The following is a 16,095-nucleotide window of genomic DNA, read 5'->3' as shown; positions in this document are numbered from 1 at the left end:
TTGTCCTAACTTTAACTAGGCATAACTTTCTGCACATGACTCAAAATTACGAGTCGTTTAACTCGTTGGAAAGGTCTCCAAGAGTTGGAGGCGAAGTCCTGAAAGACCCTGCCTTCGGCAACATTCTAAAGGATATGCCAAACTTTCAAGTGCTAAAAATGCCCTGAAGGCCTTCAAAAATATCAATTACTAACGTCTAGAAAAACTGAAAAAAAATATAAAAATATTTTTCCACTGTTTCAGATTTGCTTCTGATCAATGGGTTCCAAAACGTGGGTTTCATGGCATCAGGGTATAGCATGCGATTTTGGATCCGGCATCATGGAGCCTGGGCATGCGGATTTGGAGCCCGAATAGCTACTGCCGAATGAGAGGTGGTCACATTTAACGATTAAGCGAGGAACAACAATAATTGCTACATCCATGTACCTATTCCTCCAGTATGTTGGACTGCCGCGGTGAAAGTGTGTTTGAGGGAACTGTGAGCGCATATAAAAAGGTTTTATGATGTTTGGACATTGCTATTCTGAGGGAGGAGCATGAGCCTGAAGCCCTTTTTGAGTCGGTGAACCAAATGCAAAAACTCTTGAGATGGTGGACAGTTGAATTCGAATGAACAAATGCGTGCCTTGTTTTAACTCAAATTTGGGTTTTGCTGCCGACAAGTACTGTGACAACAAATGAATGTAACACTCGTTTTTTTTTTGTAACCTCCATATTGTGGAAGGAAATTAATGGTACCTTCCCTCTTCCCTCAATGGGAATACCGCCTCAGCTTCATGCAAAGCAAAGATGTTAGCACCGAAGCCTAAGAAAATGATGAAGAAACTAGTTGCATTTTCTCGGCCTGCGATAGCATTCCAACTCCAATGTCGCAATTTGCACCCTCATTTCAGCTCTTACGTTGAGACAGCAAAGGAGTATTCCTTTGGAATTAGCAATAGCAATAACAACAAGGTTGTTGTGCTAAAACTCTGCAAACAGGGGCGACTGAAGGATGCTATCAATTTAGTACATGTGATGATGAAGCAAGAGAGTGGTGTGGATTGCGATATATTTTCTTGCCTTTTGACAGCGTGTAGGAATAAGAATGCTCTGGAAGTAGGCAAGTTAGTTCATGCCATGATCAGAGAGGCGGGCATGGAAATAGAAACAAGAGGTTATGTTGGAAACAAGCTGCTCAGCTTCTATGCCAAGTGTGGGAGTGTTGCAGACGCGCGAACACTTTTTGACAAAATGTCTCAAACAAGTTCGGTTTCATGGACTATAATCATCTCTGCATATGCCAAGCGCGGGTTTTGTGAGCAGGCATTGCAATTGTATGATGAAATGCAAAGGAGAGGTATTCAGGCCGACAAGTACACGTTTGCGAGTCTTGTTCCTGCATCCAACTCCTACCGTGTTCTCCAAATGCTTCATCAACACATAATTGAGGCTAAGGTTGAATCTAATGTCTTTGTGGCTACTTCCCTTGTGGATATGTACTCGAAATTTGGCAGAATCGAGGATGCGCGCCATGTGTTTGACAAAATTCCTCAACGGAATGTAGTCTCCTGGACTGCTATGATCGCAGGATATGCACAGAATGGTAAAGTAAACGAGGGTATGAAGCTCTTTGAAAAAATGCCATTTAGAGATTTGGTTTCTTGGAATATGATGGTTGGGGTTTTTGGACAAAATGGTTGCGTAAAGGAGGCTCTCAAACTATTCGAAGAAATGCCAGAACAAAATGTGATATCATGGACTACAATGATTGCAGTATATGCCCATAATAGCTTTATTAACGAGGCTCTCAAGCTGTTCGAGAAAATGCCAGCAAGTGGAAGAGATGTCGTAGCGTGGAGTGCTATGATAGCAGGATGTGTGCAGAATGGACGTTTTGATGAGGCTTTGAAGCTCTTTGGGGAAATGAAGCGGACAGGCATTACTCCCAATGTGATCACTTTTGCTGGTGTTCTCCCAGCTTATGCCAACTTGGCAACCCTGCAAAATGGGAAGAAACTCCATGGAGAAATCATTAGAAGGGGATGCCACTCTGATGTTTTTGTGGGGAGTGGCCTTGTTGATATGTATGCCAAATGTGGTAGCATAACTGATGCACGCGAAGTGTTTGACACGATTCAAGAACCAAATGTGGTTGTTTGGAATGCAATGATTCTAGGGTACGCCATGCACGGATGTGGCAAGGAGGCCATCCATCTCTTTGAACAAATGCAATCTTCGGGCACAAAACTAAACCATGTAAGTTTTGTAGCTATTCTCTCTGCATGCTGCCATGCAGGCCTGGCTGATAATGGCTGGCAATACTTTGCTTGCATGGATCAACATTATGGCATCACGCCACACGCACAACACTTCTGCTGCATGGTTGATCTTCTTGGTCGTTTGGGACGCCTGGATGATGCATTGGTTTTTATTGGCAAAATGCCAATAAAGCCTGATGCTGCTATATGGGGATCTTTACTTGGTAGCTGTACAATGCATAAGAATATAACGCTTGGGCAATATGCAGCCGAACATCTCTTTGAGTTGGACTCTGACAACTCTACAAATTATGTGCTGCTGTCAAATATGTATGCAGCAACTGGCAGGTGGGATGACAAGGAAAAGGTAAGGGAAACAATGAAAGATAGGAAATTAAAGAAGACACCAGGACGTAGTTGGATTGTGATCAAGGACAAAGTTCATAGTTTCCTAGCAGGAGACAGGTCACATCCACAGACACAGGATATATATGCCAGGTTGGAGAGTTTGGCTGGGCAACTGAATGAAGCAGGTTTTGTGCCTGACACAAACTTTGTTCTGCATGATGTGGAGGAGGAGCAGAAGCCACACGCTCTCCGCTACCATAGTGAGAAATTGGCAATTGCATTTGGGCTTATCAGTACATCTCCTAGTACAACTATTCAGGTTGTGAAGAACATCCGTATCTGTGGTGATTGCCATATGGTTATTAAGTTTATTTCCAAAATGGAGAAACGCGAGGTCATTCTTAGGGATGCCAATCGATTCCATCATTTCAAGGACGGAGATTGCTCGTGTGGTAATTATTGGTGATGCTAAGTGAAATAAGCAACAAATGTGTGCATAATATTGGCCGTGCATGGATAGCCAGGGAATATTTGTAATTATTTTTTCTTAGAAGTTGTAACTTTCCTAACTGGAAAAATAATTGCCTTGTGGAATCTGTGGAAGCAGGGTCTCATACATCAAATCGATTTTTTGATTGGCAGTGACAATAAATTACCTTTATACCCTTTTAACTATTCTCTAAAATCAAATTTTGAATCACAGAGATATAGGCAAGGTGTGCTATGTAACAACATTGTTAAGAAAAATAGAGCAGATAAATAATAACACAGAGAATATCAGAATATGGAGACAGCAAATTACTTGGTTCACCAGTTCGACTACATTCATGGAAAAAACACCTGTTTTATTAATTGCAGCAATACGTCAACACTGTACAGCATAGCCAGTATTTCTGATTGGTACTAATTTATTCACACCTAGATTAAACGCCCATCGCCCATTTTATGGGACTCATAAAAGGAAAAAGGAAGCGTCCAAAACTTTTCGCAACCAAAAGGAGACGAAAAGGCTGAGAAATGAAAATCCAAAACAGGGGAGATGAAAGGTTTGACGGTTGGACTTCACACATCCGAACAAACATAGCAGGGCATTCAGTGTAATTTGAATATCGCATATACAAAATCAAAGTAACTGAAGTTTCTGTAATTTGAAGTAAGAGTTCAATTGTAGATAATGTATGTCGGTCTTTCTTCTATTTGTCGTGAAACGTTCTTCTAGAGCATGATTATAGGATTTGATTGCTTTGATGCTACTTAGGTATTTCACAGATATGTCACATTTACTGATTTTATGAGTATGCTTAATTGGTTGGCATTTAAGTGGGAAACACTATCCTTTGAACTTTTGATTTCAAGTTTATTTGCAGATAACTATCTTGAGCAATATTATATTGCATTCAAATCTCCTCCACGGCAATTCAATTAGATTGGTCGGATAGCTTGTAGGAACTTGATGGATTCTGCCAACGTCTGTTACTTATTATCCAAGTATGCTTCACGGTCGGGATTCTGGTAAATCTGCATTTTCTAGTTGACATATATATCTGCAGACAAGAAAATAATATGAATAAGTAGGGGAGTTTGATAATTTTGGGATAAAAATGAGCTTTCGTAAAAAAATGAAAAGATAACCAACATATGACGCAGTAATAGGGCCGGGGAGCAGGCTTCCTTTTGTATCCCGTGGCTGAGGGACCTTGTAATGTGCACCGACCAACCTCCCTTCCTCCAAATGGGAAGACGATAATTGTTCCATGCTTCATCTGCATTATTAGAAGAAGAAGAACCACAGTTAGCGAATATGGCATATTAGTTTTCTTATTGTTAGGCAAGACGAGAGCATGATGTCTATGTCACATTTTAAGTTCTCGTCCAATGTAGGCCGATCTATCTAGTCTCCAAAATGAGAACCGTTGTACATGAATGTAATTAATATTTTTTGAGTTAATATGAAAATAAGAATTTGAATTGTCAAACTCTTTTCCATTTGCATCACTTGATATCAAAGTCAAAGATTTAATTTGCATAGTGGTGTTGGATTCGAGGTTACTACCAAAGGAATTCTATCTTTTTCCATGGTGGTGTACGTGGGTAAAAGATGTGTCTTTTAGCATTGAGCGCTATTGGGTAGGAGATGTCTAGAGAGATATGAGAAGGTGAAATGACAAATTGAGCCAAACTAGAGGGACTAGAAATAGAAAAGGTGGTTAGAGGCCTCTAGGGGAGAATAGTAGAAATGGAGAAAATTCAACAAATGGGGTTCAATGTAGGCTTTGGCAAGGAGTATATTGCTAAGAGCTATCTTTATACTGGGTGGTGGCTTATAAATGAATGTTCCAAATTATATAGGGAGCTTGTGCCCAAAGTAGTTGGTGGAATAGATTATAAGATTGGAGAAATATTTTAAATATGAGGTGGTTGAGGACTTGAAGAGGGTGAGATTTTCCTAAGTTAAAGGGATATGTTATTATGGTGGGATTATGTCTAAAAAGATAGACAATAAAGGGGAAGGAAGCAGATTCACACATAGGAAAATGTTATCTATACTAAGGAGGAAATTTCTACTAGTAGTTTACAAGATGAACCTGAAGCTACAAAACGCGAGGAAAAAGGAGGTATGAGCATCAAGAACTACATAAAGGAATTTTATTGCTTGAAGATTGGGACAAAACCTATGGTCGAAGGGGTGGACAAGGTCAAAGAATATGTGAACAAATCAAAGCTTAGCATTTAGGATGAGATTAGAATTGCGGCACCCAACTTAGTGGAGGAGGCTTACTAATGTGCGTTGAAAGTAGAAAAGAAGTTGTCCAAAAGATAACTAAGTGGTGTGCACTTGTGATGCTAATAGAAGATGATGCCAATGTGTAGTGTTGTAAATTGTACTCCTTTAATTATGAGTCTTATTTCACACTCTCCTTAGCACTTATTTTGATTTTCCCATTTCTCTAAGCATTTTGGGACCTTTTCTTGCCTTGAATCGATTCTCAATTCAAAATTCAAGATTGAGTCCTATGTGAAAGCAAAGAAAAGTGAAAGGTTAGTCAAACATGTTAAATATATAAAAACAATTTGAAACATTAAAAAATAACCAACATTTTACCTTCCAAGCTCCTCAGATAGAGATAGAAGTGGATACGCCCAAGCTCCTCTTGATTTTCTCTTTTGATGGTTTTTGATGTGGAATGCTCTCCAATGATCACAACAATATGTTTAAAAGGGATGGGTTGATGAAGGGATGAATAGATCACAATGAAAGATTGGGATGGCAATTGGGCATTATGATGACAAAGGGGATGGATTAGGTGATTGGGCCTAATAATGATGCAAAATGGAACGCCTATGGATACAAACTATTAGCATGCAATTACAAATGAAGTGGATGATTTGTGAAGGGAGGAGACTCCAATTTATAGACTTTAGAATTCAAAATGGATGATTGAGATCAAAAGATAATGGAGGGTGGAGATTGAATGTGAGGAGATGAGGTGGCTTGGGATCTTAGCCTTGTGACATGTGTCACTAGGTGAAGTGTCTTGGGAAGAATACTTGGCATGGAGAAGAGGGCAAGGTGTGCTCACACATGTGTGAGCACATCTTGGGAAGAACATAGAGAAGACAAACGGAAACAGTTTTGGCAAAGTGTAAGAGTCCTAGGTTCGAGGAGGATGACATGTGGCTGGAAAGGGAAAGTGTAAGGTGCCTCTTATGGGGAAGAGCATTCTCACACATGTGTGAGTACCCTTGGGTCAAAGGTGAGGTGGAGGAGAAAATGACCCGACATGCAAGCTCATTTATGAGGGAGAGCCACATGTGGACCTAGGTAGGTGGGATGAATTTTAAATTGGGAAAAATGCTAGTGATGATTAGGCTTGGGTTAATTAAGCTTAATGAAGGGGTTAAATGGAGGATTTGTAGGAATCGAGATATTAGTTAATTAATTGTGCATTAATTAACTAATTGGGATTAGGATAAATATTGAAGAAATTGGCTAAGGTTGGGGATTAAATCGAATTTTAGAAGAATTAAATTTTTTATATGATTAATTGATAAATTAATTATATGGTTGTGGGATAAAATTAATTTTATATAATTTAATTAATTTCAAGAAGAATTAGGACTAACATAATTAATACAATTAAATATTATGTAGGAAGGGATAAATTAGTTAAATAATTTAATTTAATTAAATTTAGGTATCTATATTTTGCTCGTCTTTTACATGGCGGCAATAAACTGGCGATCGGTAAAAGAAGAAGAAGATTCCCCAGTGAGGAAAATGGAATGTTGTAGGCAAGATGCAGGTAAGGAATGCCCCCTCAAGAATTTAATTGGAAAATTTAAATTTTGTGAGAAAATTTTCAAAAAGAAGAAAAACAGAGGAAAAAGAAAGTGAGAAGGAAAAGAAAGAATATGACAAAAGAACGAGGCAATAAGAAGGAGAATAAAGTGTAGAATAGGGGTTAGAAGGGCAAAGGAAGGGCATATATAGGCCACATGAAGCCCATGGAAGGGTCACTTTCACACACCCAGTTCACAAGCAAAAGAGCCTCTAGAGCATGGTGTCGATCATTCCTCACCACCTATAGTGAGGAGAGAATGCCTAATGCTACCAATGACCACCCGAGCATGGAGACCCAATAAGTACCTCATCCCGCCTCTACAATTTTGTGGTTGTAGCTATTCTGGCTCCAAAACAGCATGCCATGCTATGATGCGGCTCCCCAAAATCGCATGCCCTTTCATGCCATATAGCCCCATACAACATGTTCCGGGACCCACCATCAGGCTTCTAATGTGGAGGCATGTTGTCGTTTGCGGTTGACAGAAAGAATTTGCACGCGGCTAATATTTGTCGGCCACTCTCCCAGTCATGCCTCACGGGAACAGCTACAATTTGTAGCCACGTGTGTCCAAAAATTTGAATTTCAATTTTAAAACTCCTCTCCCGCTCCCGCCCAAACATAATTTCAAACATATTTGTTTTGAATTCTACCGCTATTGAATTCCATTTTCATTTTCTGATGCTGCAATTTCATTTCCATTTTTTGATGCTAGGTTTGGATGTCGCAGTCAGACTGGGGTTAAGAGGTTTTTCTTGCTGGTGCTGGTCGTTGTCATCGTGGGAAGCGTGGAGATGAAGGGTTCGTCTTATAGAAGTGATGCTCCCGACATTTTGTCTCAGATCTATAAGGAGCCACCTTATTTTCCTAGCGTGGATGGAGCAAAGACTTTTCTGGGAGATTTCTGGTATTATTCTTTCATGCTGATATGCATTTTGGCAACTTCAGCTGAGGCATTGAATGACATAGGTTTGAGTTACATATTAATGAAATCTATTAGTCTATATTGTAGTTGTTAATAACAATGATGATTTCTGCAGATATTTCTGTTGCCCATGGTCAAATCAGTTTGCATGGGAAAGATTTCAATGGCAGACCAATCTTAGGAGATAAGGTATTGATACCTAAAATACCCATAACATATTTTTTCCTCTGACTGCATATTCAGTGTTTTGTTTCTTTTATCTGTGATGCACAAGCATGAATTGTTGTTTCTTTATCTGTAACAACTTGGAGAAGCCAAAAGAAAGAAAGAAATCAGATTTTTTCTAGAAGGGTATGGGTACAAAACTAAAAGTATTAAAGAAGGGAGAGCAAAAATTTGGATTCATCAATCCGATTATCATGATCCTACCACCCATCCAGTTGCTCTGTCTCCATGATAAACATAAAATTGGGTTTATTGTTCAAAGTTTGCATTGCAATATTTGAAGGATGTATGGACAGAAAGTAGTGTGTGAATGTTATTTTTGAGCATCTGATTATCATAACATTATCTAAGCATAGAGTGTATGGATTGCTAGGGTTGTAAATGCTTGATATTTTATCTTTTCTTAAGTACGAACGACATAGTGTAAAGAAATATTTTGTCTTGTTTTTTTGCTGTAGCTGGGTAATATTAAAATGATGTCTAGAGTTACAGAAGAATAATTTCCCTTGGTTCTTTCGTAGTCTTTGTCATGCTTCTCTAGTGGTGTTTTTAAATCTGAAATATTGAAATCAATGTCGTTGTAGATATAGAGTTTATTTTGTGAGGTTTTTTCCATCATAGATTTTGATCGAACATCAGCGGAAAAAGTTTGTACTCTCATACCTAGAGACATTTCATGTTAACCAATGTCACATTCTTTGAATAAGAAAAGTTTTGTCTATATTTTAATGTGACTCTTGGGTGCTATGAATGTGAAGTGATTGTATTTTATAAAATGTGTGAATGAATCACACTTCATAATCTACCAGTGTATGAAGAAAATAGATAACATTTTTTCCCCTTTACATTTCAGAGATATTTCAGTCTATTATTATTATTGTAGACTACGAAAAAAATTTGTCTTCAATTTTTTTTTCATCTTTTTTTCTTCGTATTGCTTTATGAAATTCACAGTCACGTTTGCTTTATAATTTTTACAGTCACAATGGTTAGTGCAGATAATGGACGAGGCATATGTAACATATGCTCAAGTTTTACCTACAACCTTATTAGTATGGCTTTGAAGCCCCCAAAATTACAGTTTACTTTTCTGAAGTGAAAAATTATTAATAATTACAATTTATTATTATTGGTTCGCGGACTACGTGGCCGCCATTTCCTTTTGCCCCACGAAACAACGAATTTGACTAACATAGTGTGTTAGTAGCTTTCACTAATTCATGGGCTGTGTGGTCGCCATTTTCTTTTGCCCTGCGAAACCTGTGAATTCGACTAACATGGCGTGTTAGTCACTTTCACTGATTCGCGGGCTGCGTGGCCACCATTTATTTTTCCTTGCGAAATAGCGAATTCGACTAACATGGTGTGTTAGTCGCTTTCGCTGATTCGCGAACTGTTTGGCCACCATTTCCTTTTGCCTCGCGAAACATCCTAGTCTAATCTGTCGGGCCCACCATCCTTTCGCTGCTTTGCAAAAGATAAACTCCACGCTATTTCACCCACCGAAATAATGCAGACCGCCAGATCCTTTTCAAGATGCACCTTCTTTACTTTCCATGTCATCCTACATCGGGGAAACCTACGTCAATAAGACCGAAACAACTCGAAAGTGACTAACACGCTATGTTAGTCAAATTCGTTGTTTCGCGGTCCAAAAGGAAATGGCGGCCACGTAGTCTGCGAATTAGCGAAAGTGACTAACACGCTATGTTAGTCAAATTTGCTGTTTCATGAGGCAAAAGGAAATGGTGGCCACACAATCCGCGAATTAGTGAAAGCGACTAACACACCATGTTAGTCAAATTCGCCGTTTCGTGGGGCAAAAGGAAATGGCGGCCACGCAGCCCGCGAATCAATGAAAGCCCTTTATTGTCATCGGGACAACATATACTATCGGCAATGAGGAAAAAATGTCATCCCGATACCTGATGGGGCTATCGGTGGAGCTCTTGCCGATAACCGATGGAGTCATGTCTTCATAGCGGTGACATTGGGTTATTGGGAGGTCCCAATTTATGTTACTCCGATACCTGTTGCACTAAATGGAGAAGGGGACTCTATCAGAGAGACTCTCTCTGACAAAGTGATACCAAGCAAGAAGGGGAGTCAGACTCATTAGGATAACATACATTGTCGGGGAGATGCATTTTTAGTTATCCCGATGCTCGATGAGGAAGATGAGCTCGGCACAAATGAAGTGACTATATCGGGGAAGTCTACGCCGATAAGACCAAAACAACCCGAAAGCGACTAACACACCATGTTAGTCAAATTCTCTATTTTGCGAGGAAAAATAAATGGCCGCCATGCAGCCCGCGAATCAACGAAAGCGACTAACACGCCATGTTAGTCGAATTCACAGGTTTCGCAGGGCAAAAGAAAATGGCGGCCACATAGCCCATGAATCAATGAAAGCTACTAACACGCTATGTTAGTCGAATTCGCTGTTTCGCGGGGCAAAAGGAAATGATGACCACTCAGTCCGCAAATCAGCGAAAGCGACTAACACGCTATGTTAGTTGAATCTTCCATCAACACGATATGTGCCTAAACAATGTTCCATGAACCTTCTCTCTTTCATTATTTCTCTCTTAACTCTCTCCCCCTCTCTCTGCCTCTATCTCTCTATCCCACTCTCCTCCTCTATCAAGCATATATCTCTCCCATTCTTTCTCTCTTAAAGTCTCTCCCTCTCATCCTCTCTCTACCTCACTCTCACCTTCTCTCAGGTGTATCTCTCTCTTATTCTCTCCCTCTCTCCTCCCCCCCCCTCTGTCCCTTTCTCATTACCTCTCTTTCTCACTCTCTCCCCCTCTTCACACCTCTCTCTCTCTAGTCTCTTGTACTCTCCTTTCATCCATCCCTCCCCCCCTCTCTCTCTCTCTCTCTCTCTCTCTCTCTCTCTCTCCCTCTCTCTCTCTCACACACACACACACACACTCTATTGACCCCTTAGGACACCATTTGGTTTCATTATGGGTCATATGGTGTTCTATATAGGTCATATAGTGTTCTATGACCCCTTAGGACACCATTTGGTGTCATTATGGGTCGTATAGTGTGCTAAGGGGTCATATGGTGTCCTATGACCCCTTGGGACTCCATATGACATCTTATGTGTCGTTATGAGTCATATGGTATCATATGATCCCGTAGGACACATGCATGGATCCCTATGATACCATATGAGCCCTAAGAATACGATATGACCCTAGAGAGGGAGAGATGGGGAGGAGGGGGAGGGAATGGGGGAGAGACACACCTAAGAGAGGAGGAGAGTGAGATAGAGAGATAGAGACTGAGAGGGAGAGACAAGAGATAAATGAGAGAAAGAGATGGAGAGAGAGAGAGGGGGAGACAGAGATAGAGAAATGGAAAGGGAGGGGGAGAGAGAGATGGAGAGAGAGAGAGAGGGAAATAGAATGAAATAGAGGGAGAGATAGAGATAGATAGCGACACAGAGAAGGGGACTCTAAGAGAGAGAGAGAGAGAGAGAGAGAGAGAGAGAGAGAGGGAGTGGGGGAGATATAGAGAGATCTATAAGGTGGATAGACGGATTGGGAGAGAAAGAGAGACTGAAGAGATGGAGGGAGGGAAGGTGAGAGAGAGACAACAAGAGAGGGTGAGAGATAGAGAGAGTTTGAGTGAGAGGGAAGAAGGGATGGAAGGAGAGTAAAGGATGCCAAAAGGGCATATGACCCCTCAAGACACCATACGACCCATAACGACACCATTTGGTGTCGTTATAGGTCCTATGGTGTACTAAGGGATCATATAGTGTCCTATGACCCCTTAGTTGTCGTTAGGGATCATATTGTGTCCTAAGGGTTATATGGTGTCCTATGACCCCTTAGGACACCATATGGTGTCATTATGTGTCTTATGTTGTCCTATGACCCCTTAGGACACCATATGGTGTCGTTAGGGGTCGTATGGTGTCCTAAGGGGTCATATGGTCTCCTATGACCCCTTATAACACCATTTGACCCCTTAGGACTCCATATGGTGTCGTTATGGGTCGTATGGTGTCCTAAGAGGTCATATAGTGTTCTATGACCCCTTAGGACACTATTTGGTGTCATTATGGGTTGTATGGTGTCCTATGACCCCTTAGGACTCCATATGACATCTTATGTGTCGTTACGGGTCATATGGTATCCTATGACCCCGTAGGACAGATGCATGGATCCCTAGGATACCATATGAGCCCTAAGAGTACAATATGACCCTAGAGAGGGAGAGAGGGGGAGGAGAGGGAGGGAATGGGGGAGAGACACACCTAAGAGAGGAGGAGAGTGAGATAGAGAGATAGAGACTGAGAGGGAGAGACAAGAGATAAATGAGAGAAAGAGAGATGGAGAGAGAGAGAGGGGGAGATAGAGATAGAGATAGAGATAGGGAAAGGGAGAGAGAGAGAGAGAGAGAGAGAGAGAGAGAGAGAGAGAGAGAGAGAGAGAGAGAGAGAGAGGAATGGGAGAGATATAGAGAGATCTAAGAGGTAGATAGAGGGATTGGGAGAGAAAGAGAGACCGAAGAGATGGAGGGAGGGAAGGTGAGAGAGAGAGAGAGAAAGAAAAAGAGAGGGTGAGAGATAGACAAAGTCTGAGTGAGAGGGAAGAAGGGATGGAAGGAGAGTACATGAGACTAGAGAGAGAGAGTTGTGAAGAGAGGGAGAGAGTGAGAAAGAGAGGTAATGAGAAAGGGAGAGAGGGAGGGGGAGGAGAGAGGGAGAGAATAAGAGAGAGATACACTTGAAAGAAGGGGAGAGTGAGATAGAGAGGATGAGAGAGAGAGACTTTAGAGATAAAGAATGGGAGAGAGATATGCTTGATAGAGGATGAGAGTGAGATAGAGAGATAGAGGCAGAGAGGGAGAGAGAGTTAAGAGAGAAAGAATGAAAGAGAGAAGATTCATGGAACATTGTTTAGGCACATATCGTGTTGATGGAAGATTCGACTAACATATTGTGTTAGTCGCTTTCGTTGATTCAAGGACAGAGTGGTCGTCATTTCCTTTTGCCCCGTGAAACAGTGAATTCGACTAACATAGCATGTTAGTAGCTTTCACTAATTCATGGGCTATGTGGCCACCATTTTCTTTTGCCCTGCGAAACCTGTGAATTCGACTAACATGGCGTGTTAGTCGATTTCGCTGATTTGCGAGCTACATGGCTGCCATTTATTTTTCCTCGAGAAATAGAGAATTCGACTAACATGGTGTGTTAGTTGCTTTCAGGTTGTTTTGGTCTTATCGGCGTAGGCTTCCCCGATGTAGTCACTTCATTTGTGCCGAGCTCATCTTCCTCATCGGGCATCGGGATAACTCAAAACGCATCTCCTCGACAATGTATGTTATCCTGATGAGTCTGATTCCCCTTCTTGCTTAGTATCACTTTATCGAAGAGAGTCTCTCTGATAGAGTCCCCTTCTCCATTTAGTGCATCAGGTATCGGGGGTAACATAAATTGGGACCTCCCGATAACCCGATGTCACCGCTATGAAGACATGACTCCATCGGTTATTGGCAAGAGCTCCACTGATAGCCCCATCAGGTATCGGGATGACATTTTTTCCTCATTTCCGATAGTGTATGTTATCCCGATGACTATAAAGGGCTTTCGCTGATTTGTGGGCTGTGTGGCCGCCATTTCCTTTTGCCCTGTAAAAGAGTGAATTCGACTAACATGGCATGTTAGTCTCTTTTGTTGATTCGCGGATTGTGTGGCCACCATTTCCTTTTGCCTCATAAAATAGCAAATTCGACTAACATAGCATGTTAGTCACTTTTGCTGATTCGCAAACTACATGGCTGCCATTTCCTTTTGGACCATGAAACAATGAATTCGACTAACATAGCGTGTTAGTTACTTTCGGGTTGTTTCAATCTTATCGACGTAGGCTTCCCCGATGTAGGATGACGTGGAAAGTAAAGAAGGTGCATCTTGAAAAGGATCCGATGGTCTGGGTTATTTCGGTGGGCGAAATAGCAAGGAGTTTATCTTTTGTGAAGCAGCAAAAGGATGGTGGGCCCGATAGATTAGACTAGGATGTTTCCCAAGGCAAAAGGAAATGGTGGCCACACAGTCTGTGAATCAGCGAAAGCGACTAACACGCCATGTTAGTTGAATTCTCTATTTTGTGAGGAAAAATAAATGGCAGCCACGCAGCACGCGAATCAGTGAAAGCAACTAACACGCCATGTTAGTCAAATTCACAGGTTTTGTAGGGCAAAAGAAAATGGCAGCCACACAGCCCATGAATCAGCAAAAGCTACTAACATGCTATGTTAGTCGAATTCGCTATTTCATGGGGCAAAAGGAAATGGCGGCCATGCAGTCCGTGAATCAGTGAAAGCGACTAACATGCTATGTTAGTTGAATCTTCCATCAACACGCTATGTGCCTAAATAATGTTCCATGAGTCTTCTCTCTCTCTCTTTCCCTCTCTCTCCCATTCTTTCTGTCTTAAGTCTCTCTCCCTCTCCGCCTCTATCTCTCTATCTCACTCTCCTCCTTTGTCAAGTGTATCTCTTTCCCACTCTCTCCCTACCTCCCCCCCTCCCTTTTCCTTTTTCATTTAAGTCTCTCTCTCTCTCTCTCTCTCTCTCTCTCTCTCTCTCTCTCTCTCCATTCTTTATCTCTAAAGTCTCTCCCTCGCATCCTCTCTATCTCACTCTCCCCTTCTCTCAGGTGTATCTCTCTCTTATTCTCTCCCTCTCTACTCCCCTTCCCTCTCTCCCTTTCTCATTACCTCTGTTTCACACTCTCTCCCTCTCTCCCTCTCTTTGCACCAATTAGGGTGACCTCCAATGGTTAAATTGAGACACCAAGATCCAAAATCACCTTGAAGGGGAAGTGCACTAACATATTTAAATATGTCTTTTTAAAGGAAGGCAAGGATGCCCTGGGCACCCCTATATAGAAAAAGGTGCCTCAAGTGCACTTGTTCATAAAAAATAGGGCAAATAAATGAGAAATGAAGAGCAAACAACTCAATTTTAGGGTTTATATTACCGTGTAGAAAGATGCCATTAGTTTTGAGGTAAAAAGGCTTGAAATGGACTCAGGTGAGAGCTAAGATGGGACACATGAAAGTAGGGGCACATAAAGTTGTGTAAATTGTGCTAGGTTACAAGTTACAACACTTCACTATCTCTCTCACTCATACACACACTCCTTATATCTATCTCTCTATAAATCTCCTTTCCACCTCTCTCTATCTCTTTGTTCCTCTCTTTGTTCTATCTATATCTCTCTACCTCTATATCATTATCTATACCGCTTAGGACACTATTTGGTGTTGTTATAGGTCCTATTGTGTGCTAAGGGATCATATAGTGTCCTATGACCCCTTAGGACAACCTATGACCCCTTAGGACTCCATATGACATCTTATGTATCATTACAAGTCATATGGTGTCCTAAGGACTCATATGGTGTCCTATGACCCCGTAGGACACATGCATGGATCCCTAGGATACCATATGAACCCTAAGAATACCATATGACCCTAGAGAGGGAGAGAGGGGTAGGAGAGCAAGGGAATGGGAGAGAGACACACCTAATAGAGGAGGAGAGTGAGATAGAGAGATAGATACTAAGAGGGAGAGAGAAGAGATAAATGAGAGAAAGAGAGATGGAGAGAGAGAGAGAAGGGGAGACCGAGATAGAGAAAACATAATACTGATGAATCAAAACCTTAAGGTCAACATAATTTGTATTCTGATGATGTTTCAAAATCATTTTTGAGTTATTATAGATGTATCTTCTTCTTCATCAATAACATACAAAGGTAGCTCATTAAACAAAACAAGCATTATCTCATCATATTGCTCAATATAACTAGGTGACTCATTAAACAAAACAATCAAAAACTTGTTATCAACACTTTTTCCTTGCTCTTTAACCTATTGTTCTATATCATCATACATATCATTTTATTGCAATAAATTTAATTTTTCTATTTCTACATCATTTGCAAGTGTATTGACAAAAGATAACTTTGTTTCTACC

At 41.0% G+C, this 16,095-nt stretch overlaps 1 protein-coding gene across 1 annotated transcript; it reads left to right on the top strand.

Moving 5' to 3' along the window:
• Positions 1–243: 243 nt before the first annotated feature.
• LOC131031808 (pentatricopeptide repeat-containing protein At4g02750) lies at positions 244–4,464 on the top strand. The gene has a single exon (XM_057962803.2). The coding sequence runs from the start codon at positions 793–795 to the stop codon at positions 3,055–3,057; it is 2,265 nt and encodes a 754-aa protein (XP_057818786.2). The 5' UTR covers positions 244–792; the 3' UTR covers positions 3,058–4,464.
• Positions 4,465–16,095: the final 11,631 nt, after the last annotated feature.

Source organism: Cryptomeria japonica, chromosome 6, assembly GCF_030272615.1.
Source record: "Cryptomeria japonica chromosome 6, Sugi_1.0, whole genome shotgun sequence".
Lineage (NCBI taxonomy): Eukaryota > Viridiplantae > Streptophyta > Pinopsida > Cupressales > Cupressaceae > Cryptomeria > Cryptomeria japonica.
Note: the sequence above shows the minus strand (reverse complement) of the source record. Positions and strands in the feature narration are given on the sequence as shown.